The sequence below is a fragment of the Anguilla rostrata genome, chromosome 10 (genome assembly GCF_018555375.3).
Source record: "Anguilla rostrata isolate EN2019 chromosome 10, ASM1855537v3, whole genome shotgun sequence".
NCBI lineage: Eukaryota > Metazoa > Chordata > Actinopteri > Anguilliformes > Anguillidae > Anguilla > Anguilla rostrata.
In genome coordinates, this window is record NC_057942.1 from 2,346,535 (window position 1) to 2,374,117 (window position 27,583).

A 27,583-nucleotide genomic window follows, 5' to 3' on the forward strand; every position below is an offset into this window, starting at 1 on the left:
CGTGTGTGTGTGTGTGCTAGCTTGTGTGTGTGTGTGGCTAGCTGTGTGTGTGTGTGTGTGTGTGTGTGTGCTGCTGTGTGTGTGTGTGTGTGTGTGGCTAGCTGTGTGTGTGTGTGTTGTGTGGTGTGTGTGTGTGTGTGGCTAGCTGTGTGTGTGTGTGTGGCTAGCTGTGTGTGTGTGTGTGTGGCTAGCTGTGTGTGTGTGTGTGTGTGTGTGTGTGGCTAGCTGTGTGTGTGTGTGTGTGTGTGTGTGTGTGTGTGTGTGTGTGTTGCTAGCTGTGCGTGTGTGTGGTGTGTGTGTGTGTGTAGCTGTGTGTGTGTGTGTTGCTAGCTGTGTGTGTGTGTGTGGCTAGCAGTGTGTGGTGGTGCTTGTGACAGACTGTAGACTGAGCTCAGTGGCGATGTGGGGTGTTATTGCGAGTGTGGGCTCTGGCCGGAGCTGAATCAGGACCATTTTTTTCGTTGAAAGTTAGATTAAGATATTTGACATGTGTGACTTGAAGGTCTGTTGGTTTATTGGTATCTGCCCCAGCAACACCCATCACCGGAGCTTGTCCTCAGTGTTCTCAGTTTAGAGTCTGTCATTTTCCTTCCCTCATGGGATTAAACGTTTATGCTGCTGGGAGTTTTGTGTAAAAGCTGAATTTGACCTAGGAAAGCTTGGGTGTGTGAAGCAGCCGTGTAGTAATCCTGCTATTGAAAGAGTGAAGCACAGCAAGTGAGATTCAGTTTTCTAGATATGGAAATAAGGTGTCTGAATATCACTGGTGTACTCTAAGTCATTTAGGGCTACGTTCCTCACCCCCACACCATTTCCCCTTTAATCGATCGGTAAGTTTATGTCTTATGGGAGGCTTTCATAGAACATGGCTGCTCTCTGCACTGTACTTATGGATTAAACTGCCTCATCACTCAATTTAAAATGGAAGATGGATCTCCTACGAACCATCCCCTTCCCTGTTGACTCTGGCAACCGGGAATTTTTGTCAGTGTTGGTAAGGGGGGTACAGGGTGTGAGGGACTGATTTGGAATGCAGGTTGCCAGGTTTTTTGTTTTTGGTGATGGTTTTTTCTGTTGTCCACTCTGTCCTAATGAGACCCCAGGAGCTTCCGTCAACAGCTCTGGTTTTAAGAGGATTTTCCACAGGCCTCTGTTGAAATCTGGCAACCTGTGGTGGAGCTCCAGCCTTCCTCTGTCCTCGTGAACGGCAGACCTAGCTTCTGCTCATGTGCCACGGGTTCGAGCTTGGAGCTGGTGTTCCTAGAACCAGAAGCGCCCCCGCTTGCCACCCCCCCCCCCCTTGCCAGTTTGAGTACAGGAGAATGCACGTCTCTTTTCCTTTTTAAATCCCCCTGGAGAAGATGAGGAATGCACTGTAATCTCCCCCCCATCCCTACAACTGGACAGATTTGTGCCTCACAGGTCAAAAGATCACTTTGCGTTCCGGTCTGTGCACTGAAACCCCAAATTTTGATGGGTTTTTAAAACGAGATGCTTTTAGAAATGTAATTCCCAGGTTTCTCTGCAATCTGAATCCCTGTGCGTCTCCCGCCAGGTCTCTATGGCGACCCGGACCAGTCCATGGGGGGCGGCTTGCTGGACATCCTGAAGGGCGGGACCGAGCGGTTCCTCACCAACATCAAAGACACCTCGTCCAAGGTGATCCAGTCGGTGGCCAGGTGAGCAGAGCGAGCGGCACGGACAGGACGGGTGGAGCGGGTGGGACGGGCAGCGCTGCCCGGGGGTGCCAGCTCAGCGCAGGTAGCCTCTCTCTCACCTGTGCCAGCTTGCTGCAGGTGAAGGGCGTGCTCTACTGCCTCTAAACCTGGGGACCCATGAGAGACAGGACGGGACGGGACTGCACTGAACTGCTAGTTTATTTAGGGTGCTGGAAAGGCTTGGAATTCTGTATGGAATGTCACTCAACAGATGGTAAATGGTAAATGGACTGCATTAATATAGCGCTTTTATCCAAAGCGCTTTACAATTGATGCCTCGCATTCACCAGAGCAATTAGGGGTTAGGTGTCCTGCTCAGGGACACTTCGACATGCCCAGGGCAGGGGATCGAACCGGCAACCCTCTGACTGCCAGACAACCGCTCTTACCTCCTGAGCTATGTCGCCCCTCGATAGATAGTTGGGATAGTTGGGCCCCCACGTGTGGCCAGTCCGGCCTGTAGGCCCCCCCTGTCCCAGAGTCTACCAGATTTAGGAATTCTGCCAGAGGAATACCGCACCACCATCTTCCAGCGGAAAGCCGGTCTACTCGCACCTCGATGAAGGTGGAAAACTGCATTTCGGGCAGTGTTCCAGAACATTCCAGTAAAGGATATCCCTCCTCAGAATATCCGTGCGCTTGCTTTGTCCCCATTTAACCAGCCGTTTCCATTTTTTGTACTGTGTACACTTCCGTTGTAAACGTGATGTTGAGAGAGAGTTTATGATCCTCAGCGAAACTGGCACCCCTCCCTCACCCAACCCCCCCGCCCCCCCACCCACCCCACCCCAACATTTGTGTGTGATTTATCAGTTATCAGTTTTATCATTTGCCCATTTTTGTTTTCTGTTCTGTTCTGTTGTGTGTGTGTGTTGTTTTGTTTTGTTTTCTTTTTTTATTTTCATTTATTTTTATTTTTTGGCATCACCTGCCCAACCTCACACGGTCCCATTTCTGCGCCTCTGGCAGCCCCAGGTAAATATGGTCGCCATGGCGCCCGCCCTCGCGTGTGTTGCCGTGTCTGCCGTGCTTGTCGTGTGTCCGTAACCAACGGCGGCTTGCTGGACTCACTCTCGAGCGGGACCGTCCCACCAAGCGCAGTAGAGATCAGGCTAGACTAGACCTAAACCCCACCTACTAAAACCAGCCTTTGCTCTTCTGTTGTCTGTTCCTCACTGGAGCCCCTCGGTGTGTCCTGAATCAAATCTAGCTCAGGTTTAGGTTTTTTTTTCATGCTGAGCAGTAGGAAGTGTTCAGGAAGTGTGTGCTATCCCCCCCCCCCCCCATTTTTCACACTGCACCCCATCCTCATCCTCCCTGTTACTGCTTCCTGTATCTGTAACGCTGATGTGATATTAATGCCTCACTGGAAAAATCGCCTGAAATGACTCCTCTTTCTTTGTGTGCAGTGTGATGCTCTTTGTCTGTACACTGATTGAACGTAAAGATATGATTATGAGTTTGTTTTGAAGGCTGCGCGTATGAAATTTAATTTAAGAAGTGTCAGTTTTGGCAGAGAACGGCAGCTCAAGATTCTGCTTGGACGTCATCGAAGGTCGACATCAAGATTAGGATAGCTGTGTTCCTGGAGGGCCTATGTGCAGGGAATTCTTTCCATCAATTAGCCTTAATTGCTTTTGCTAATTTGCTCTTTAGAAGCAGCTGACGCATAGATAAGGCCTCAGTAAAACTTTCAGTGGTACACAAGAGCGCGTTCAGTATAGCTACGAGTGTATCATGATATGGGGTTATTAAAGCACTAACGAGTACGACTTGCCATCGGGTACTGAAATGGATAAGGTCCTCCTCGCCCACACTGTGCTATTATTTTTATTATTCACAATAATAAGTGGGTGTTTAGTTTGGGAAAATTAGGGATAATTACTGCAAACATCTCCTCAGACTGTGCATCATCCACTGTGACCAATCAAAATGTATTTGTTGGTTGGGAATTTTATGAGATCGTCTCTGAACGTTGAGACATCACTCGTATTGTGAAGCAGTGTAAATACGGTTCTTGGTGGTGAACGTTTTAGACGTTGTGGAAACGTGACATCGCTCTGGTATTGTGTTATAGCAGTGTAAATACGGGTTGGTTGTGAGAGCGTTTTGCGAGCGTTGTGGAAACGTGACAGCGCTCTGGTATTGTGTTATAGCAGTGTAAATACGGGTTGGTTGTGAGAGCGTTTTGCGAGCGTTGTGGAAACGTTGCGACAGCGCTCTCTCATTGCCCTCACACAGCCAGGCCAGCTGCAGGGGGAGGTGACGGGCCCTCAGAGGATGTTTGGGGGCCATTTCCCCCTTTTTCACTGAGCAGGGAACCCTTCCAAAATTCACACCGGTCACTGCGGCAGGGAGGGCCCAGGAGAGGAGAATAGCGCCTCTGTCTCTCTGTCCCACTGCGCTGTCTGACTCTCTCTCCCGTCTTCCCTCCCCCCAGCTATGCCAAAGGTGACCTGGACATCTCCTACATCACCTCCAGAATAGCAGGTGGGTGTCTGCATGTGTCCTCTCCGCTGCCTCAGACCTTAAATATGCGGCAGTGCACTGCACCTACGTGTTTTATCGAGGTCAGAAAAGCTTGTTCAACACCTCACAGTGTATGAGAAAATGTATGAATAGACACTGCAATGCATTTTAAAACATTGTTCTGAAATACTGTCATCGTAAAAAAAGAATTCCCAGAAGTCCCCCATATATAAAATACATTTCATTATACTCCATTTCTGTAAGGGGTGGGTTTTTTTCTTTCTTTCTTTCTTTGTTCCTCAATTTCCTGACAGATTTATAGTTTTTTCTTTTTTTTTTTTTTGTTCCCTTCCAGAAATTGTAATTGTGTTCAGCAGTTCTGTGCACAGCGTTAGGCAATGAGTCACGTTTGTCTTTAGATTTTTGGGCTTTGATTCGGAGAAGTGCAGTGTCAGCGGGGGGCTGGGGTGACTCCGGAACATTCCGGAACATTCCGGAGCGTGCAGCGAACGCCGCCGCTCATCCCGTCACACGGCAGGGCGCGGCTGTTCTTCCCGCACGGTTCTAGCGTCTCTCTCTCTCTCTCTCTCCCCCCCCCTCCCCCCCCCCGCCCCCGGCGCAGTCATGTCCTTCCCGGCCGAGGGGGTGGAGTCTGCGATTAAGAACAACATCGAGGACGTGCGCCTCTTCCTGGACTCCCGGCACGCGGGACACTACGCCGTCTACAACCTCTCCAAGCGCTCCTACCGGCCCTCGCGCTTCCACAACCGGGTACGAGCACCGGTCCCAGGACTCCCGTCTGCGCGGGGGGGGTTCAGAGCGCCGGTCCCGGGACTCCTGCCTGCGCTGGGGGGGTTCAGAGGGCCAGTCCGGGACTCTGCGCGGGGGGGGGTTCAGAGCGCCGGTCCCGGGACTCCTGCCTGCGCTGGGGGGGGTCAGTTCAGCTGGTCTGGGATCAGTTCAGCCCTTCAGCTTATGATGGATAAGGTTCGGGATGTGGACAGGAAAAAGTGTGTCCTAGATCAGCATTCCCAGCCTGGGACACAGATTTTTCTGCAGATTTTTCATTCGTTAAATACATTTTTTTTTTTTTACGCTACTGGGTAAATTTGCAACCTGTACTGAATATGCCAGACGTTGTTTTTCAGTGAAGATTAGTAATCGTAACAGAACTCATTGGGTGGATGCGCTTTTTAGCACAGGTACCCGAGCGGGACCTTGTCCTTAACCCTCCCGCTGGTTCCCTGTTTCAGGTGTCGGAGTGTGGGTGGCAGGCGAGGAGAGCCCCCAACCTCCGGAGCCTCTACAGCATCTGTAAGAGCATGCACCAGTGGCTCAAACAGGACCAGAGGAACATCTGCATCGTGCACTGCCTGGTGAGCCTCTGTCCCTGCTCCATCCGCTCTGTTTCACTGCCCCCTGGTGGTGTGGAGGCAGCGTTGCGTGATGTTTACGGAGACTCGCCTGGGACATGGGGATTGAAAAGCCGTTCGCCGCATACAAGACGTCTTTATCGATTTGAAAACATCAAACACCCCCCCCCCCACCCCCACCCCCCACTGCAGGTGAAAGGGAAAGCAAACAGATCAATTAAATCAAAGCAGATGAAAGGGCCTTTCTTTTTTTCACTGTCTACAAACAAAACATAAAGGTCCCACATTTAAAAATATTTGAACGTCACATTTTCTCACAGTTAGCAATTTGTATACCGCCCCTTGGCCTGCGACCCATGACCTGTGTGTCCTCTTGAGGGGCGGTCCCTAACCTGGCGTCCCGTGTTCCGCAGGACGGGCGCGCGGTTTCCGCGGTAGCGGTGTGCTCCTTCCTGTGCTTCTGCCGGCTCTTCACCACGGCCGAGGCGGCCGTGTACATGTTCAGCATGAAGCGCTGCCCGCCCGGCATCTCGCCCTCCCACAAGAGGTAGGTCCTCGCTGCCGATTGGCTGGGGTAACGGCTTCCTCTCAGCTGATTGGCCTGGTTAAAAGCTTCCTCTCAGCTGATTGGCCTGGTTAAAAGCTTCCTCTCAGCTGATTGGCCTGGTTAAAAGCTTCCTCTCAGCTGATTGGCCTGGTTAAAAGCTTCCTCTCAGCTGATTGGCCTGGTTAAAAGTTTCCTCTCAGTTGATTGGCCTGGTTAAAAGCTTCCTCTCAGCTGATTGGCCTGGTTAAAAGCTTCCTCTCAGTTGATTGGCCTGGCTTGCCTTCCTCTCAGTTGATTGGCCTGGCTTGCCTTCCTCTCAGTTGATTGGCCTGGCTTGCCTTCCTCTCAGTTGATGGGCCTGGCTTGCCTTCCTCTTCGCTGCCTGGCTCTGCTTGTGTTTGGAGCGCAAAGTGACCCTCGTGAAACGATAACCTCTGTTTCCGAGCGCTGCTGATAAGCGCCTGCCAGCGCCCCGTACGCCAACGGGACAGCAAACAAGCAAGAGCAAAACAAGGAGAACGGGGACAAGGGTCACAGCCCAGGCTCCTCCCTGCTGGTGACCTCACAGAGCGGCTGGGCGTGTGCTCGTTGATTGGTCCAGCTGCGGACAGTTCCAATGTAAACTGTCATTTATGGGACAATTCCAGTTTTTTAAATTTTTTTTATTTTTATTTTTTTATTTATTTAGTCATGCTGATTGCTTTGGTGCAGCTACATGCTGACTGCTGATTGGATGCTGCAGGTATATTGAGTACATGCTGATTGGTTGCTTGCAGGTATTTTGAGTACATTCTGATTGGATGGTTGCAGGTATATTGAGTACACGCTGACTGCCGATTGGTTGCTTGCAGGTATATTGAGTATATGCTCATTACTGATTGGTTGCTTTCAGGTATATTGAGTACACGCTGACTGCCGATTGGCTGCTTGCAGGTATATTGTGCACACGCTGATTGCTGATTGGCTGCTTCGCAGGTATATCGAGTACATGTGCGACATGATGGCGGAGGAGCCCATCGTCCCGCACAGCAAGCCCATCCTGATCCGCGCGGTCGCCATGACGCCCGTCCCGCTCTTCAACAAGCAGCGCAGCGGCTGCCGGCCGTTCTGCGAGGTGTACGTGGGCGACGAGCGCGTGGCCACCACCTCCCAGGAGTACGACAGGATGAGGTGGGTCACGTGACCCGCCCCCGCCCCGCCCTCGTCCCGCCCTCGTCCCGCCTTCCCCTTCCGGAGGCTTTTAAGGGCCCTGCAGCGTTTCTGAGACCAGCCCATAACGCTGTGGCCACTTAACGCTCAATAAATAATCGAGCTCTGGATGTATTACGTTATGTCACATTACATTACATGACAGGCGTTTAGCGGACGCTCTTATCCAGAGCGACTTACACAACTTTTCACAGTTGTATGTTGTATAGGTGTACATCTTAGATGTATATGTGTAAGACTATATACATACTGTGTGTGTGTGTTTACTATATATTTAGATGTATATGTGTATATGTATTTATTGTATGTATATTTTATTTAATGTATATATTATGTATATGTATATACATATAGACCGTTAAGGCTCCTGTAATATAAGTGTATAATGTGTGGTTATGTGATGTTGGCTGCCTGTGAGCTGTACTGGCGGGGTGCGAGCCGCGAGCCGCCGATTGGCCGAGCCTGTTCACGGAGCTCCGCCCCCTCCTCCCTCTCCCTCTCTCCGCAGGGACTTCAAGATGGAGGACGGGCGGGCGGAGATCCCGCTGGGCGTCACCGTGCAGGGGGACGTGCTCATCGTCATCTACCACGCCCGCTCCACCCTGGGGGGGCGGCTGCAGGCCAAGGTGCGGAAGAGCTAACACATAAATGAACGAACGAGTGAATGAACGAATGAATGAATCGTTGCATTTATACAGCACTTTTCCTCAAACGCTGAAAGCTTTTTTACACTGATGAGTGGGGAACTCGCCTCACCCACCACCAATGTGTAGCACCCACCTGGGTGATGCACGGCAGCCATTTTGAGGCATAACGCTCACCGCATTATGAGCTAATAAGGTGGAGACAGTTAACAACATAAAACTATACGAAAGCTTTATTGCCCTTTGGGTTTCTCATTTCTATTTGACCCCTCCTCGCAACTCTTGACCTTTGAACTTTGTTGTCAGTATTTTCCCTTGTGGGTCTTATTGTCGGGGCTGTGTTTTGTTCGTGTTACGGGCAGTGAAATGAGCGCTGGGATCTCCAGGCTGTAAATGCGTCTCTCTCTCTGTCTCGGTTACGCAGATGGCCTCCATGAAGATGTTCCAGATCCAGTTTCACACCGGATTTGTGCCGCGGAACGCCACCACCGTGAAGTTCGCTAAGTAGGTACCGCCGCACGCAGAGCCCATCCTAGGTCTCTGTGTAAACTGTGTTACCTTAACACAGGTATGACCTGCCTGGTCTCTGTGTAGACTGTGTTACCTTAACACAGGTATGACCTGCCTGGTCTCTGCGTAAACTGTGTTACCTTAACACAGGTATGACCTGCCTGGTCTCTGTGTACACTGTGTTACCTTAACACAGGTATGACCTGCCTGGTCTCTGTGTAAACTGTGTTACCTTAACACAGGTATGACCTGCCTGGTCTCTGTGTAAACTGTGTTACCTTAACACAGGTATGACCTGCCTGGTCTCTGTGTAAACTGTGTTACCTTAACACAGGTATGACCTGCCTGGTCTCTGTGTAAACTGTGTTACCTTAACACAGGTATGACCTGCCTGGTCTCGGTGTAAACTGTGTTACCTTAACATAGGTGTGACCTGCCTGGTCTCTGTGTAAACTGTGTTACCTTAACACAGGTATGACCTGCCTGGTCTCTGTGTAAACTGCGTTACCTTCCCGCACAGGTATGACCTGGACGCCTGTGATATCCAGGAGAAGTACCCCGACCTCTTCCAGGTCAACCTGGAGGTGGAGGTGGAGCCTCGGGACCGTCCCAGCCACAAGGCCCCGCCCTGGGACAGCTTCGCCACCAAAGGCCTCAATCCCAAGATCCTCTTCTCCAGCCGGGACGAGCAGCAGGAAATCCTCACTAAGTTCGGTGAGTTCAGCTCTGTCCGTCCGAATTATCAGACATGACTCTGTTAGGCTGCACCAATGGCTGCTCCCTAGCTACCTCATTAGGGATGTGGGGTGGGTATTTTTGGGAATCCCTGGTTTAGTGACACCTGCACCTGGCCCCCCCCCTTCCGCAGGTAAACCGGAGCTCCCACGGCAACCAGGGTCCAGCACCTTCTACGACGCCGAGTCCCCCCCCTCGGACCAGACCGCAGAGGGGTCCACAACCGAGGTGGAGTCGCCGCAGAGCACCGACACCAACGCCAACAACTTCTTCCAGACGCTGGACTGGGACGGTGAGCGGTGCTATCGCTGGTGTCCTGGCCGAATTCCCACAGAACTGACCGCCTAATCACACCCTACCTGCACAATCACGCTGGGCTACACAGTCCCTAGTATTTCACACGCCCCGCACCTGATTGGCTGCACACTCCCTTGCATTTCACACCCCCTACGTCTCATTGGCTGCACGGTCCCTAGCATTCCACTCACCTCGATCCCCCAGGTTTTTCTCTGCAAGAGGGGATTCAGTTCTCACCTGATGTACCCGGTTAAATAAAATCTGAACGCTGAACCCTAATCGCCCCCCCTTCCCCCCACCCCGCAGACGGTGGCGGGCGGCAGGACGTCCCAGAGGGGCAGGGCGCGAGGGAGGACCCGGAGGAGCTCAGCGACCCCTCGGAGGAGGAGTCGTACTCGGCGGGCGGCCCGAGGCAGAGCGAGGACAGCGAGCCGTTCTCCCGCGAGCCCAGCGAGCCGCTCTTCGACGCCGAGTTCCAGAACCTTCCGCCGGAGAGCCGGTCCTGCGACAGCGTGGACCTGCTGGGGTTGAACTCCGACCCCGCCGACACGCCCGCTCCCAACCCCCCAGCGGCGGGAGGGGGGATGAAGTCCGCCTCCAGCAACAGCGACCTCCTCAACGACCTCTTCGCTCCCGCCCCCGCCCCTGGACCCGCCCCCGTGGCCCCCCCGCCCAGCGACACCGACGACCTGATTGGTGGAGGGGTGGACGGGGACCTGTTCTTCAGCGCCGCCCCCAGTGCCCCCCCCGCACCTGCTTCAGCCTCCAAACGTAAGCAGCGACCGACCGCCTTCAAACACCAGGGCGGCGCTGTGGTGTAGTGTTTAGGGAGCTGTAACTCAGAGGTTGCAGGTTTGATTCCCAGATGGGGTAATGCCATGGTCCCCCTAAGCACATGTAAACTGCACTTCACATGTTATTTATATAACACAAGTGTGCTTCTTGTGTCTCTGAGCCTGGCGCTGACTGTCTGTCTGTCTTTCCGTCTTCAGCCAATGACCTGTTTGACCCGTTTGGGATGGGTTCCGGAGGAGCGGGCACTGACCGGACCGGGCCGGACCTGTTCGGAGACCTGCTCAGTGGAGAAGGCTCCGCCCCCAGCTTCCCAGCCCCACCCCCTGCCTCCAACTCTGGATTCTTCAACCTCAGTGAGCTTCCTCCTCACCCGACACACCTGCAGACAGGGGATTAGTACATGAAGCGACAGCATATGTTGGACGTTGTCCTCGACAAGTTTTGACTTAAGCTTGAGATTGAAGTCTTCATTAAAACACAGCAGCACAGATGAATGGGGGCAGGTGATATTGGGCATTAACAGCTAGAAACCCGAAATGCGTCTGGGTCTCGTAGGCGTGACGTTTGGTCCGTGTCGCACACAGATAAGCAGGCCAGTGAGCCCCCTAAGATGACCTCGTCCGCCAGCCAGCCCGACCTGCTGGGGGGGTGGGACAGCTGGGCCTCGGGCAGCGGCAGCAGCGGCATGCAGGCGCCCAGCAAGCCCACCTTCACAGGTAACACACACACACACACACACACACACACACACAGACCTTCACAGGTAAGATACACACACACACTCTCTCACACACACACACACACACAGACCTTCACAGGTGAGATACACGCGCACGTACACACACACACACACACACACACACACCTTCACAGGTAAGAGATACATACATGCGCACGTACACACACACACATACACTCAGCAGGGATCTGGAGTGGACATTCACAGACAGGAGCTGATTTGAGTTGCGTGTTAAATCTCACATGAGGAATATTATACGTGTCCTTTCATAATCTGAGGAACATCTGCACAAGACTTTCCTGTCCCAAGCCTTCCAGCAGGTTAGGGTACTACACTGGGCTTCCCAAAAAACACTGCAGGCAGTGCGCAATACAGGAGTGTGTCTGCTGGCACAAGCCAGCGACAGAGAGCTCATATCACACCCGCTCTGATGTCACTGCTCTGGCTGCCGGTGTTTTTATGGGCCTGCTGCTTGTTTTTAAAGTCGAATGACCCAGCAGCCGAGTGCGCGATCGATCTCAGACCAACACGACCTCTTACCTGCAGCGGCAGCCGCTGCTCCCAGTTCCAAAGGTAAAGCCGTCGAGGAGGGGGGAGAATGACATCTGTTTTTGTGCCCCAGACTGTGTGACTCCCCCCCAGCAGGTCAGGGAGGCAAGGTCTATTGACAGTTTTGTTAGCCCTTCTGTGCGCCTTCCGATCAATGCTTTATTTGTGGAGGCGGGACAGAGCCGTTGCCGTGGAGACGGGTTGTTTACGGGTGACCCGGTTTAACTTGGCTTTTAGTGTGTAATGCGTTTTCTCACCTGGCCTCCAGCTCCTGGCGTCTCCTCCTCCGCCTCCTTCTCCAAGGCCAAGTCGCAGAGCTTCGATCCGTTCGCCGACCTGGGGAACCTGGGCACCACCCTGACAGGTGAGGCCTACCTGGAGCACGCTCAGCCGGTGCCAGTCTGGGTGCCAGCGAGGACTCCTCAGAACACAGCGCCCAGGAGGCACCTGAGGCTGTGAAACTGTTAGAGAGCATGAGGAGAGCATTATGACTGCCTACAACTGCTTATGACTGCCTATGGTTTTTTTTTGTCGATTTATTTTTTATTTTCATGTTTTAGGTTCCGCTAGTGGGGGTTTCATAGGTTCAGGGTTCAACCCCAAAGCCAACCCCCCCGCGAAGGGCGGGGGCCCGCGGCTGGCGGGACGTCCCGCTCCAGCGCAGGGCAAGCCCTGGGCACAGCCCAGCGCCCCTCCCAAACCACAGCCCCCGAAGGCCGCCCCCCAGGCCAAGCCCAACTACAACCTCAGCTTCAGCGCGATCGGGGGCCGCGAGGAGCGGGGGCTCAGGGGCCCCGGATTCGGTGAGAAAACGCACCCCTTCAACGCTTATTTAATTATGGGGCGGCAGTGTGGCATAATGGGTAAGGTGCCGGTTTTGTAACCTAAAGGTTGTGGGTTCGATTCCTGGGTAGGACACTGCCCTTGTACCCTTCACCCACAACCTGCGTCGCTTCAGAATATATCCTGCTTTATAAATGGATGCAGTGTGAAAAGACAGTCAAGTCGCAAAAATGTAAAAAAATGCGTAAGTCGCTCTGGATAAGAGCGTCTGCTAAATGCCTGTAATGTAATGTAGAGAGGAACCTGGCCAAGATGGCAGGAGGAAAACAAATGAATGTATATGTGTGTGTGTTAGACGTTAGAATTTGCTTTTAAGCTTGACCGCGTTCTGGCTCTGGCTCTGAGTGTTTTTGGGGTGCCCCTCCCCTCCCTGTGGACCCGCGCAGGCCCGAAGCCCAAGGTGAAGGAGGACGATTTCGAGGACCTGCTCTCCACCCAGGGCTTCGCCTCCAAGCCGGACCGGAAGGGCCCCCGCACCATCGCTGAGATGCGCAAGCAGGAGCTCTCCAGGGACATGGACCCGCTCAAACTGCAGGTCAGCCGCTCGGCCCTGCCCTGCCCCTGCCCCTGCGGGCGGGGGCGGGAAGCCCCGCGCAACACCGGCGCCGTGGGAGATAACTCTGTATCTTTACCTCAGTATGAAGTTCGCTTTGAATCGCCGAGGAGGATGAGGTGTCAGAAACCAAAAATAACTGGGTGTAGCTATCACCATCTGTCACTCATCGATTGGAACCAATCATTAAGCTGTAGAGCAGGGAGCATTCTTTTGATTGGGTAAACCAAGCTAGTGTGGGGGAAAGTGATTGACAGCTCTGTGTTTCTCCACCCATTTCTGAGTGTGTGAAATCACACTGTCCCATCGCTAGCGGCTGTTTTAAAGCCTCAGGTGCTGTGATGCTTAGATTTAAGTTTTTTAGCAGGAAGAAGGCTTTCTCCCCAGAGTAGACAGGATATACCCTGTTTGAGTAGAGAGTGTATACCCTATTAAGTAGAGAGTGTATACCCTGTTACCTGGATGTTAGCTAGTGGAAGGAGATCCTTCAGGCCATGCTGAAATATTCCATAGTATGTGTAACTGAAGTGTGTGATTGAATGGAGTTGAGCAGCAATACTGAGGCTGATTCCTCCATTGCTAATATAAATACGCATCCTCAGCATTGTCTGTGCAGTCAGCTAAATGAATCAATCCGTCAACCAAACATCCGTGGAATTCACTCCCGTCGGACCCTCTGCGGTGATTGTGGGTGGGCGGGGCGTTCCTGCGTGATTGACAGGCGAGGCGTTTTTTTCCGGGGCACAGATCCTGGAGTGGATCGAGGGGAAGGAGAGGAACATCCGGGCCCTCCTCTCCACGCTGCACACGGTGCTCTGGGAGGGGGAGACGCGCTGGAAGCCTGTCGGCATGGCCGACCTCATCACCCCCGACCAGGTCAAGAAGTTCTACAGGAAAGCCGTGCTGGTGGTCCACCCCGACAAGGTACCTACACCGCCATTGGTCAGGGGTTGAGATTCCTGCACCGCCATTGGTCAGAGGTCGTGTTCTTGCACTGCCATTGGTCAGCAGTTGTGCTCCTGCACTGCCATTGGTCAGTGCTTGAGTTCCTGCACTGCCATTGGTCAGTATGAACAGTCACCTGCTTCACCATACCTTGATTCATCAGAAGATCACTGGCTTATTAACAAAGCAGATCCCAGTAAATTGGGGTGAACTAATCTCACATTGAAGAGTAAATCTGGTCAGGCATGTGAAGCTACTCTCGATGTCTTGGCCACTGGCCCAATCTGCATACATGTCATACATCTTTTGTAGCTGCAGAAAAAGATCTTTGGTCTTTTAGCTAGTTTATTTTTAACCATGCAGTTTTATTTGGCTCACAATTCGTAAGTTGGCATTTCACTAACATTTTGCGCGCCTGTTGGTCTGATTTCAGGCAAACGGACAGCCGTATGAGCAGTACGCCAAGCTGATCTTCATGGAGCTGAACGATGCGTGGTCAGAGTTTGAGAACCAGGGTTCGAAGGCCCTCTTCTGAGAGTGGGCTGGCCCGGGTCGCTGTCCTGGGTGAATCGAGACTCGGAGCAGTCTGGTGCCCCCCACGTTAGGTCAGAGGTCCACTCATTTTTCGGTTGGTAGGGAAGGTGCTGCGGGTTGACATTTCCACCCCTCTGAAAGACACTGCCACCTTGTGGGGGGGAGGGTGAGTGTGTTCGTCGGCAGAGGGGGTTTCCATAACTGTGAGACAATCAGTGAATACGAGGGAGTTGCCAGGCAACGCGGGCACCAGCTCCAACCCACTCCAAACGCAGGACTGCTGATTCATCGTGGAGAATCCGGAAAATTCCAGGCTGATTATAGAAAAAACAAGAAAGAAAAAAAAAAAGTACTTCAGACACAACCCATCGCGTAGCCCGTCATGATGGTGCGCGTACGCGTGCGTCACCTGCTCACCTGTGTGTTCTGCTACACACACACCGTGTCACACCTGCTCACCTGTGTGTTCTGCTACACACACACCGTGTCACACCTGCTCATCTGTGTGTTCTGCTACAGACACACCGTGTCACACCTGCTCACCTGTGTTCTGCTACAGACACACCGTGTCACACCTGCTCACCTGTGTGTTCTGCTACAGACACACCGTGTCACACCTGCTCACCTGTGTTCTGCTACAGACACACCGTGTCACACCTGCTCACCTGTGTTCTGCTACAGACACACCGTGTCACACCTGCTCACCTGTGTTCTGCTACAGACACACCGTGTCACACCTGCTCACCTGTGTTCCGCTACAGACACAGTGTCACCTGCTCACCTGTGTGCTCTGCTACAGACACACAGCGTCACCTGCTTACCTGTGCTACAGGCACACAGCGTCACTGGCTCACCTGTGTGTTCTGCTACAGACAGTGTCACCTACAGACACACAGTGTCACCTGTGTGCTGTGCTACAGACAGACAGTGTCACCTGTGTGCTGTGCTACAGACATGCAGCAGGACTCTGGATGTGCGTCTTGCACAGTGCAGCGGCCTGAGCTGAAGAACCCGGATGCAGACAGCTGCATTTCTGAAGTATAACAAAGATGAGAAGAAAAGGAACATGTGAAATTAACCAGGCTGGTTTTTCCTCTCTTTTGTTTCGTTTTGTTTGTCCATGTGGAGCAGTGCAAAAAAAAAAAAAAGATTTTTATTTTTTGTCTTTTCTGTCTGTGATAGTTTTCTATCGCCGTAGTGTAAATATTGTGTTGATAATGTGGTTCATTTGGAGAGGGTTGCTACTGAGCCACTGATTGGACCGCTGGGTTTGTGACTCCGCCCACCTCCTAATGACACCACGCCTTCCTCTCTCTGATCATAAGCTTTCTTTAACATTTCCACTTAACTTCGCAGTGAATGTCACGGGGACCCGTACAGTCGACCTTCTGTATTACCCACACGCAGGGGTTTCTGTGTAATCCTTGCTATGGCCTTCAAGTACCCTAGTATTTTTTTTTTTGTTTTGTTTCTCTTCCTGTTATAACTCATGGACCAATCAAATACTTCTATTTTATTTATTTTGTGAATCAAATGTACAAGGCATTTTAAAGCAAAAATAAATAATATATAAGTTGAATGTCTGAATGAAAAGTGTCTCCTGAGCCTGTAGTTCTGATTGGTGGGCATCATTCCAAAGCATATTTATGACATGAATGTGCTTTTATATGGACTATGCTGGTTACACATTTATGTTTGCAACCTCTTTTCCTTTGCTGAAATGTGATTAGATACCTCTCTAAGTATGACAGGAATACGTTTCTCACACAACCTTGCAGTAAGCAGCAGCGTTTATTCCACCTCCTGATCCACTGAAGAACTAGTGGCATAGGAACTCTATGGTCCCTATGATTCCTGACACTTTAAATGGGCTTTTGTGCAGAGCAGCAGGCTTATAATGCATCATAGCAGCAGTTTGAAATGAAAAACGAAAAAACTACGCATACCTCTCTTCACCAAACGTGTATGTACTAAAATGTGAATGTAAGTTTCAGAACGAAAAAAATGTTGTGCTGATGAAGGGTCACAGACCAAAATACCTCTTTGAGGGGCGCAAAGCAGTGCAGTGATGGGGTTATTTTTGGGGTTGGGGTATAAGAAGGTGACTGAGGTGAAGTACAGGTGTTCATCAACTACATTATCTGTCGGTCTGCCAACTTTATACTGGTCTTTTTCTTTCCACTTGGTGTCCCTCCTGGGTTAAACCTGAATTTTCAATACGGTGGAAGTTGTTTTTTTTTAATGTAACCTCTGAGTATAAAGGTATAATTCCCACCTTAATTTAGACAACGGGTTGCACATACGGCATACTGAAAAACTTGTATTGAAGCCTTAAAATATAATCTGAAATTTTTCTATCCAGGGTATGGGACTCCAGAACACAGCACACACTACCATGGTGTTATGTCTGTGGAGGTGCTTACTGAGACATTGTGTAGAGCGCTGTGTGGACTGCCAGGCGATTATTCAGTCATCACAGTAATACCAGACAGACGTGTCAAAGTTGGGGAAAGAGGAGCTTCTGATGTGATCGGTATTCTTTGTGGTCCACTAATGCAGATTACCTAATGTTAGAGACCAGATAATGTTTTAGTTCACACTTTATGCAACCTATTAAAAAAAAGCAAACTATGGAAGTTTGAAACATACCCATAGATTAACGTCATGTACTTTATGTCTTTCTTTCCATTAGTGGATTTAAGGAATAAATATCCACTTCAGTTTATTTTTTCTTGTTCTGCTTGCCTGAATTTTTTTTTTTTTCAGTTTTTTTTTTGTGTTTGATGTTTTATTGGGACACTCGTATAGACCACTGTGCGATCTTCCGTTGTGTGTTTAGGTAAACATAGGATTTGTAAAGACTGGAGAAATTAACCCTGTCATGGATCCATCGATGAGAAAAAAAAAACTTTAATATTCCTGCTTCTGACACGTCTACTCTGCTGGGGATGTGTTGGAATGGAACATTGTGATGCTGAAGTTCTTGCTAACATTTACAGAATGACTCACTGTTTACTTTCTGTCTTGCTTACGTTTTTGAAAATGGACTTAAACCTCATTCTTACATTAGTCGGCTGTAGATGTGATTTTTTTTTATCGAAGAGTGATGAAAATGTGGTTCCTCTATAAATACATTGAGTGTGTGTATATACACTGGTATAGGGTTTAAACTATATTTCATGAAAGATCTCTGCCAATCTTGTATAACACTTATGACCAATAAAACACGATCAAGACATTTGAGTTTCTTTGGATTTCAAGTTTGTTTGTTTTTTTATAACGTGTTAAAATAAATTCAGCAGATGACTTTTCAACAATTTTCTGCAACTTGTCTACAACGTATGAAACATTACATGCAGCCAATACAAATGTAATCTGAAGTACTCTAAACTTTCAAAAATGCATTTATACAGATGGCATAGGAACTAATGTGACGATGTTTGATGATCAAAACAACGAAGACTGCAGTTCCCCTATAGCTCAAGGTCTACGTTTAAGTAATTACCTGAACACGGAAATAAGTATTTTTCAAATGAACTGCGTTCATTTATTTCTCACACATATGTGAGCGCTAGGACTTTCAAGCCGTTATAGCCTAAAAAAAATTTCGCCGAAGTTTGTATAGAAAGACTACTGATCTGTACAGTGGTCGATGTTCTGTTGAAAAGTGCAGCTAAATGGACAGGTGAAATGCAGTCAGGAGCTGCTGTCACGTGATCCCTGGTGTTTATTTTAACCGTCACTAGCTTTTTTTTTTTTTTGCAGAGGCAAGTTCCCGATGTTGAAAGAACAGTGTGCTCGTGAAAAGCATACGCGTTCATGGGGTCTCAGAGAAGGAACTGACACAGCTCTGCCATCAAATAATGGCATGATCAATGCCTCAGATTGCGCAGTGAGCTTCTCATCATAGACCGCCATCGGAATTAACCTAGTTATCTAGACTTTAGGCTTAGTCGATAGCTAGCTAAGTAGCCCCGACAACAATGAGTAACTGGTCTAAATATGAATCTATCAGACTATCACTACTACCATTACCCAGTTTATTTCAAATGGAACTAAGCTAGCCAGCAAAGTGGCTATCGAAGATGGCTAGCTAACGTTAGCAGATGACTACATTAACCTATCTGGCTACACACTGCTAGCAAGGGCTGTAACTTACTTGCTTTACCCAAACGCCATACGAATCAACAGCTGAAAAACATCCCTGTCACTTCACTTTTTATAATCATTCCGGCACGTAGGCCGATCATATAAGGAAAATAAGTGATCATTTGAGGGTTAGTAAATCAACGTTGATTCAGAAGCGCCCATAAGTAAATTAACGCTTGTGTTTAACCACAGCACTTTCCTTTGTAGTTGAATATTAATAATGCTTATCACAACAAATTCTATCAGCGACATTATTTCACACCCAGGGTTGGCTAAATATTATAGAATTAATGCACGTAAGCCTTTAGTTTAACTATTGATTTTTTATTTCGAAACATGCCGTGACGTTCAACACAACTGTGTTGAATAAGGTTATCCCAAAGTGAAGACGTTTTTGAAAGTGGGTGAAAGGTCGGGGCTGTGTGTGTGTGTCAGAACGCCAGAGAAGTACGGACAGACACACTGACCTTTGGCGGTACCGTGAAGTGGAAGCAGCGTTATGTCTCTAATCAGAGGTAATAAAATAAACTTTTTACTGCAACTTTGGTGTGTAAACTTACAATACAATAGTTGCATTTTTCAACAATGAACTTGAAGCTAGCTGGATGGCTCCAGTTAGGTACGTTAGATAACGTTAGGTAACTACTTGGAAGGCATCGTATTTTATGCTACAGAAAGTTATAACTAAATGAATTAGCCAATATAGATAGCCACATTAACGAATTGACATACTTTTAGTAATAAAACATTGAAATGGTAGATATGTAGCTGTAGTCACATTTTTAGGTTTCTCCTAACAGTTGTCCCGTTGGAAACAATTTGACAATCAAATTGCACCATTTAATGGGGAAACGTGTCGATCAAAGTAACTTTCAAGCTACGGACGTCCGCTATGCTCTTGTGTCCATCCTTGGGTCGGTGTGCTGAATTGGGGGAAAGGTTGGGGCTAGCAGGTTGCACCTGTGTGGTTTTTTTCATTCAGTTAAGCCAAGAATACGACATGGTTTTGCATCTCTACTGAAATAATGTTTAACTGTCCGCGTTAAACTTCACACCCTTTTATTTGCACAGCCTTGATTTGCATTGTCGTGTCATACTTTGGCTCTGCGCCTAATTATGAGTGGCATATACATGTCTTCCGAAGGTGCGATATGGGCTGCGTCAGTGCGTCCACCACCTGTTTCCGTAAATACCGCATTTTCAGGCTAACGAGTGACCGTGTTTCTGCGGCTGTTTTTTTTTTTTAAGGTGTGTTTATCGTGGCCGCCAAGCGCACGCCGTTCGGCACGTACGGCGGCGTGCTGAAGGACCACAGCGCCACTGACCTGGCGGAGCATGCTGCCAGGGCTGCTCTGGCAGCGGGTAACGTGGCACCTGAGCTGGTCAACAGTGTGGTCATGGGCAACGTCATGCAGGTGAGCGCAGCCGAGACCCGGGAAGGTGATCAAAGGAGAACAGCGTGTTCTCATTCACCAGTCACATGCCCTGATAGGAGCTTGCATGTGATTGGAGGTTTTTAGTGGTCATGCTGTTTACAGGCAGGGGGGGGATACCTCCCTCCCAGTTTCATAGGGACCCCCCCCCGGATCGGGGTAGTTGTATAAGCTTAAAAGTTGAGACCTTTCTTTTGCTCACAGTTTGGTCCCCCCCCCCCCCACTTCAAGAATCTCTCCTGCACCCCTTTTTGCAGGGATTATTTCCTACAGGCATGCGGATGCCATTTTAAGTTATTGCTGCAGCTGATACGTTTTAGTACATCCCCCCTTACCTGCATCTCCCGCCTTACCTGTGTTTCTCTTTCTCCTTACCTATGTCTCTCTCTTTACCTGTGTCTCTCTCTGCGTAACTGTGTCTCTCTTTACCAGTGTGTTTCTCCTTACCTGTCTGTGTCTCTCCCCCCCCTTACCTGTCTCTCTCTCAATCTCTCTCATTACCTGTGTCTCTCTCTTTACCTGTGTTCCAGAGCTCTGCAGACGCACCCTACCTGGCGCGGCACGTTGGTCTCAGGTGTGGGGTGCCCATCCCTGTCCCCGCACTCACCGTCAACCGTCTGTGTGGCTCCGGGTTCCAGTCCATCATCAACGGCGCTCAGGTACGCCAGAACCCTGCTCACGGGTTCCACAGTACCTGCAGTCAGGTACGCCAGAACCCTGCTCACAGGTTCCACAGGGTTCCAGAGTACCTGCAGTCAGGTACACCAGAACCCTGCTCACGGGTTCCTTCATACAGGACGGAGTGTAGCACAGTGGGTAAGGAACTAGACTTGTAACCGAAAGGTCGCAGGTTCGATTCCCGGGTAGGACACTGCTGTTGTACCCTTGAGCAAGGTACTTAACCGAAATTGCTTCAGTATATATCCAGCTGTATAAATGGATACAATGTAAAATGCTATGTAAAAAAGTTGTGTAAGTCACTCTGGATAAGACCGTCTTCTAAATGCCTGTAATGTAATGTAATGTAATGTCTGATAGTGTTCAACATTTTGCATGTGTCACATGGCCGGGTCAGATTGCCCTTGTTGACCTTTTTGAAGTGCCTATCTTGGCTGGCTGCTCTCGCGGCGTTGGCCCCGGGTCGACGGCCCCTCCTCTCTCTCTGCTTTCAGGAGATCTGCCTGAAGGAGTCGGAGGTGGTTCTGTGCGGCGGCTCGGAGAGCATGAGCCAGGCCCCCTACGCCGTGCGCAACATCCGCTTTGGCACCCGGCTCGGAGCGGACCTGAAGGTGCGCGCTCTTCCACACACCTCCCCTTTGACCTTTGACCTTTGACCTTTAAGGCCGTCTCACACCGGGCTTTTAGTCGAGCTGCGCTGACAGATGGGCGGAGCCGTGAAGGAATATGTGCTCTGCTGCTGGCTCTGATTGGCCGCTGCCGCTACGTGGTGTATCTGGTGCTAACGCACAGGGCCCCGTTCACACCTGCGCACACACCCTGCCCTTTGGGGCACAAGGGCATGTCTCATCCCCTCACAGTTTACCACACATTACGTTTTGAGAAAAAGGTTTGCGTAGTTTTGTGAAACATGGTGTATGGAATTCATTTCCACGAGCCTACCCTTCTACGAATGTATTGTCTGCCCAACGGAAATGTCTTTCTTTGCCTAGTACTCCATTTTGAAATGTAGAGAAGAGCGGTTTAATGTGATGGTAACTGGAAGTACTGTGTGCATGTGTGTGTGGCTTGTGTGTGTGTGTATGTGTGTGTGTGTGTGTGTGTGTGTGTGTGTGTGTGTGTGTGTGTGTGTGTGTGTGTGTGTGTCCGTGGTAACAGCTAGAGGACACCCTGTGGGCGGGGCTTACTGACCTGCATGTGAAGATCCCTATGGGCATCACCGCAGAGAACCTGGCAGAGAAGTACGAGCTGAGCAGGGAGGAGTGTGATGCGTACGCGTACGGGACACAGCAGCGCTGGAAAGCAGGTGAGACCCTGACACTAGAGGGCGCTCTGGAGTCCATGACCCAGTTCAGAGGGCTACACCGATTTAGCCCCAGGGGCTCGTTCCAGTAGCTTATTTTATCCGTCCTCGTCTCCTCGGTCCTCGCCTGACGTGGAATCGATCCAGGTCCGCCATCTTTAAGGACGTTCCTCTGCTTGCTGTGTGTGCTAAAGCATCATGTTTTTAAATATGTGGTTGTGTGTGTTGATGCAAGGTTGAGTGGGCCTATGTCAGTATGAGGTAAGGACTGTTTGGATGGATGACACCCACATGCTTGTGTATCTTTGGGCATACTGAATGATAACAGGTGGAATAAGACTTTGAGTTTAGTGCACAGGAGTTTTATATGACCCTTTTTGATCAAAACTTTTGTGGATTTACAGCACTGTGTAAAAGATAATGAGCTTTTTTATTGTAGATGTTATGAGTATAATTTTTCTTGTTTTATTTATTATTATTGAACAGTGTCAGAGCATTATCTAGATTGGCTCATCGTTGCTTTATGACTGTAAGTCAGGAATAAATGCACTTGTTTTGGCAACAGGAGATGCAGAAGTGACTGTTCAAAAGCTCAGTTTCCCCTCTGTGTTCCTGTGCATTAGAGGAACTGTAAAGTGTATTTCAGTCAGGAAACGGCATACTCATAATATTATGTGAGTTTTGCCGGTCACTCTTCAGGAATCACTACTTCCTGATTAATTGGGGAAAAATCTAACGCCTGACGTAACCCTGTCCACATTTTCTACAATTTTATTTAAAATCGGTGTAATTCAGTACTTCATTTACCCCCAATGACTGGAGTGCTGCGAACTGACTCCGTTAGGAATGTAAATAAACCGCAATGGCCAACGTGATATCACACAACAACTGTCCAATCACAGCGCAGGAGGGCGGCCATTTCACGGCGGAGATCGCGCCCGTCGACGTGAAGGCGAAGAAGGGCAAGGTGCCCATGACTCAGGACGAGCACCCGCGCCCCCAGACCACCCTGGAGCAGATGGCCAAGCTGCCGCCCGTCTTCAAGAAGGGGGGCACCGTGACGGCTGCCAACGCCTCGGTGAGCGCGGGACTAATCCCCCCCATTTCCCCCCGCCCCCCCCCTCGAGAATATTTAAGATTAAAGACATGCGATTGGAGGGAATCGTTTAAAGCGTCTGACAGTTTTCTCCGTGCGTCTGCAGGGCGTGTCCGACGGGGCTGCAGCCTTGGTGATAGCCAGTGAGGACGCGGTGAAGCAGCATAATCTCACCCCATTGGCCAGGATCGTGGCCTATCACGTGTCCGGCTGTGATCCCAGCATCATGGGGATTGGTAAGTGCCCCGCCCCTTAAAGTATGTTGACAAGCAGAGGCCGGATCGAGGGTGCAACACCAGCGGTGTTTTTTCGAGCGCAGGAACGCTGTGGAAACGTCTCTACACAGTAACTGGACTTAACTGAAGCTCCAGTTGCAGAGGTTTGCAGGCGTTGTTACTGAAAGGGTGAAAGCGTGACCTTTATATCGTGGCCAGTTCCGTTCTGTGATTCTGCTGCTGACCCCAGGTCAGGAATGCCTGCGTTTTGGTGGCAGGTTGGCTTAAATGCTGACCCCAGCATTCGGTTCTTTTACCCCTTCTGTCCGCAGGACCTGTGCCAGCCATTACTGAAGCCCTGAAAAAGGCAGGACTGTCTCTAAAGGACATGGACCTGGTGGAGGTGGGCGGGCTTTCACTGCATCTCACCATTTCATTCGTCTGTTGGCCTGTCGGTCACTTAAACAACTGTGCCGAACTGGGCATCCAGAGGAAATATTCATTATTTCATTGATGTGATTTCTTGAGTGTTTTTCTTGAGCCTCTCCTGTTTTTGGTTACTGAACACTTGCTGTTTTAAAGTATCCCAGTGCACACAGGGAACAGTGGAGTGTTGATTTAGGGGAGGGATCCTCAACGCTGCTTCTGGTTCTGGAGTGCTGCAGGATCTGCTGCTTTTCTGTGCTTCTCCGCTCTTAATTGGTCAGTTAGTTGATAGTCAGCTCAGGAGCAGTGCATTGTGGGTATCTGGTGCGGAACATTCCATTGTGGCAAGATGACCTTGAATGACCTTGCCTGTGCCCTCCCTCCCCCCCCAGGTGAATGAGGCCTTTGCCCCACAGTACCTGTCCGTTGCCAAGGCGTTGGGCCTGGACCCCGAAAAGACCAATGTGAACGGGGGTGCCATCGCCCTGGGACACCCGCTGGGGGCGTCTGGCGCCCGCATCACTGCCCACCTGGCACATGAACTCGGGTAACCCCGGCACGCCCATCTGCTCACACGCGGTTTCAAACACCATAACATTCACTGCGTTGATATACTCCAAACGACGAACCACAGGCATACAAGGCTAACTACAACACTGACAATTATTCATCCCCACCCTAAAGTCTTCAGCAACTTCATCACACAATTGCTACAAATAAATTTTGCATGATTATATGTGTGAAATTATTTTCAATCATAAAGATGAAAGCGTTCATCTTTGTTTGAAACGGGGTGTTTCAGTCTAAAAGTTTGATTTCATTTTGAGTACTCCGGTGCTTTAAGACTGGTCCAAGGCTATATCAGACAGTGACCGGTGTTGTATGATATTTTTTTTACCCGTGTCTCAGCCTTTCTCAATCGGCGCGTCTCCTCCTCTTCCTCACAGGCGCCGTGGCGGGAAGTACGCGGTGGGCTCGGCCTGCATCGGGGGGGGCCAGGGCATCGCCATCGTCCTGGAGAACGCGCACTGAGGGGCCTGTCCTACCCACATACTCCACCCTACAGCAGCACTATCAGGGGGCCTGTCCCACCCACATACTCCACCCTACAGCAGCACTATCAGGGGCCTGTCCAGCCTCTCCAGACTAACTACTGAGCCAAACAGCGCCTCCGTGTGACTAACAACAAGCATTACACCCGAGACAGACAGCAAGGGCCGTTGATCAAAAAAGAAACCGCAGTTAGCAGAAGGCTGAAGTTTTTCCTTTTTTTTAATTTAAAATTTTTTTTTTTTTTTTTTACAGGTTTATGTTAGAAAGCCAAGAATGAGTGTCTGTTTTAAAGCCATGCAGTCTGTTTAATGTTGCCTTAAAGATGTGCTCCTAAAGGGCTAATGCTGTGAGTGCTTTTATGTGCGTCATACGGCTCTATAGTGTGAATGGACCTCAGGGCGAAACTCTGAGTTTTTCAGAACACTGTGGCAGGGTTTCTTTCTTCCCCACACTGTGCTCTCGTGCATGTACATGGACACACACACACACACACACACACGACTGGCGCCATTATGTTAAATGAGACATCATTGCACATCAGAGACATCGTCTGTGAAGAGAAAAAGTAACTTTCCTTTTGTCTTTTTTTGTCATTCATATTCTCTCCATCCCAGAGTCAGTAACCTGGTCACACGCGCACACACACACACACACATTGAGTCCTCTCTAATGGCTGAATTTTTTCCATTGTTTGGTTGTTAAAATGACTCGTTTGTTAATAAAATCTAAATAATAAAAAAATCCATGATTGTAATTTTTTCTATCTGAATGTCCTGATTTGGAATTGGTATCCCACATTAGCGTCCATTTATGAACAAACGAAACACTGACATTGTCACATCTTTCAAAACAACAGGTTAATATGAATGCCTAACAACGGAAATGTTCCAACGCGCTTGACCCACGATATTTAATAATCTCCACTTACTAGGTTTGAAGAAGTTGATTAAAGATCTTAATCATGGTTGAAGAGGGAATTGATGAATGAACGAATGAATGTGGAAGTGCACGAGAGTGCGAGCACCTAAATCAAAACCAAAGCTTGATGGATGCATCGAAACTGCGAAAGTAGATATCAAAGTAAATTTGAGTTCAACGCAACAATACTAACAAGACTTTGCAACACGATGCTATGTGGGTGAAACAATTTCTCGGCGCCCAACACCTCAATCTGTAGTTACAGATTTTGGACGCCTAATCCCAAACATGCAACGTCTTGTAGTTCTTTTGACCTAAAAGTAAGTGAATAAGCAAATAAATGGCTCCTACAGGCATAGTCAGGATTTTCCTTTTTGCCACACAGCTGTGTATTAAAAATCACATTTTGAATAGTTACACATGTAGAACTGAAGACAAATTATATAATTGAGTTGGTGTTATCTGGCTAAGGTTTGAAATGGCTTCTGTATATTAAAAGCAACAATGCTCATATGCTGCTATCTACAGGTGGATTTAGTACTTGTCTTTGTGGGACCATGTTACACAAGAAACATGGTGATTTAAACCAAGCAGTGGTTTCTCTGCAGTGGGATGCAACTTAGACATGAATTTGAAGTGGGGACCATAACAGAATGGCACACTATGTCAGGTCTCTAGCTCTCAGGTTTAGAACATGCTTTACATCAAATTCTGAAAAAGTGTATGTCTTTATCTTGTGGCTTAAAAAAACCCTTCATATGCAATTAAAAAGTGATTACATATGGCCTCTGGAAAACAGCATGGATTTGAAATCAAATCAGAGGCAATTACCTGTAAAGCCTCATCAAAATTAAGAAAGGTCACGCAAAAATACCACTCAATAATTTCAATCATCTAATATACACGCGCATGTGCCAGAAAAGCACGGTGTCTTCTGTTTTTCTAGTTGTAGTCTGAACAACTCACACTGCCCATACTAGAACCTGTAGAACTACAAAGACCAGTAGACTCATCGCATACGTCTGACGTCATGTACACGTTTATATACGTGAAGGTCCCGGATGTCTTCCTTTTTTTCTGAGTAAAGGTAAGAATGGCTTCCCAGCGCCGCTGCACATTTAGAAATATCGACGATCATCGTGTTAAATCAGTTATATACTTTCATCAGCTTTTGTGTACAAGCATTTTAGCAATGTTAAAATCATACTAGATGACAATTTCTCAAGTAGAATGTGTTCTGCTCGGGAAAATAACCCACTGAACGCACAGGCCTAAAACCCGGGTGTAATATGCTTTGAAAATGCATTTAACGCGTGTACTTGGTCTGCGTAATTGGCGTACAGTACCAATTGTACAGGATATATGTACATGTTGTATTGCTTTACGACATTCTAATTATCGTGTTTTTGTATATTGCTTGTAATTTAACTCGCTAACTAGCTACGGTTGTCCTGATCGTAGTATTCGCAACTAGCCAATGTACTGTGAATATGCTGGAAGGCGAGTTAGCTGCATGTCATGTCCGCGCTGTAGAACCGTTTTACCGGTTAACATGAGCTTGTTAGCCGACGTTAGTCGCAGGTATTTTCGTGTGGTGTACGTTATGCTGTTAACTAATGTATTGTAATTGACAGTATAACGTTATGCGGCTAGCTGGCCGAGTATGTCTTGGAAGTGACTAGCTAGCTAGTTAGCAAGAAGGCTAATGTGTGTACACGTGACGGGAATGGTGAAGTGTTCGTTTGACTTCAAATACAGAATATTGGAGTATTATATATGGCATGCGAAGTGTTCAGTTCCGAGTCCACGTCAGAATGCTATTGCTATTTTGAAAGTATGGTCTAAGTTGATG

At 49.1% G+C, this 27,583-nt stretch overlaps 2 protein-coding genes across 3 annotated transcripts in view; both read left to right on the forward strand.

Annotated features, from left to right (window-relative positions):
• The window catches only part of gak (cyclin G associated kinase), a 36,665-nt gene extending 18,967 nt beyond the window's left edge, over positions 1 to 17,698 (forward strand). For both annotated transcript variants that reach the window (XM_064353360.1, XM_064353362.1), the window contains exons 11-28: positions 1,556 to 1,679; positions 4,159 to 4,208; positions 4,810 to 4,958; positions 5,441 to 5,563; positions 5,974 to 6,107; positions 7,083 to 7,277; positions 7,825 to 7,942; positions 8,385 to 8,464; positions 8,991 to 9,184; positions 9,339 to 9,497; positions 9,809 to 10,273; positions 10,495 to 10,650; positions 10,882 to 11,013; positions 11,854 to 11,949; positions 12,146 to 12,388; positions 12,815 to 12,963; positions 13,729 to 13,905; positions 14,360 to 17,698. In XM_064353360.1, coding sequence (XP_064209430.1) covers positions 1,556 to 1,679; positions 4,159 to 4,208; positions 4,810 to 4,958; positions 5,441 to 5,563; positions 5,974 to 6,107; positions 7,083 to 7,277; positions 7,825 to 7,942; positions 8,385 to 8,464; positions 8,991 to 9,184; positions 9,339 to 9,497; positions 9,809 to 10,273; positions 10,495 to 10,650; positions 10,882 to 11,013; positions 11,854 to 11,949; positions 12,146 to 12,388; positions 12,815 to 12,963; positions 13,729 to 13,905; positions 14,360 to 14,461 — 2,846 coding nt within the window. In that variant the 3' untranslated portion in view covers positions 14,462 to 17,698. The remainder of the gene's footprint in view (positions 1 to 1,555; positions 1,680 to 4,158; positions 4,209 to 4,809; positions 4,959 to 5,440; positions 5,564 to 5,973; positions 6,108 to 7,082; positions 7,278 to 7,824; positions 7,943 to 8,384; positions 8,465 to 8,990; positions 9,185 to 9,338; positions 9,498 to 9,808; positions 10,274 to 10,494; positions 10,651 to 10,881; positions 11,014 to 11,853; positions 11,950 to 12,145; positions 12,389 to 12,814; positions 12,964 to 13,728; positions 13,906 to 14,359) is intronic.
• Positions 17,699 to 18,842: 1,144 nt separating this feature from the next.
• On the forward strand, positions 18,843 to 25,556 carry acaa2 (acetyl-CoA acyltransferase 2). The gene is made up of 10 exons (XM_064353380.1): positions 18,843 to 19,124; positions 19,858 to 20,024; positions 20,573 to 20,701; positions 21,215 to 21,331; positions 21,879 to 22,026; positions 22,926 to 23,101; positions 23,226 to 23,355; positions 23,667 to 23,737; positions 24,153 to 24,307; positions 24,708 to 25,556. The coding sequence occupies exons 1-10, from the start codon at positions 19,109 to 19,111 to the stop codon at positions 24,790 to 24,792; spliced, it is 1,194 nt and encodes a 397-aa protein (XP_064209450.1). The 5' UTR covers positions 18,843 to 19,108; the 3' UTR covers positions 24,793 to 25,556.
• The last annotated feature ends 2,027 nt before the right edge of the window (positions 25,557 to 27,583 follow it).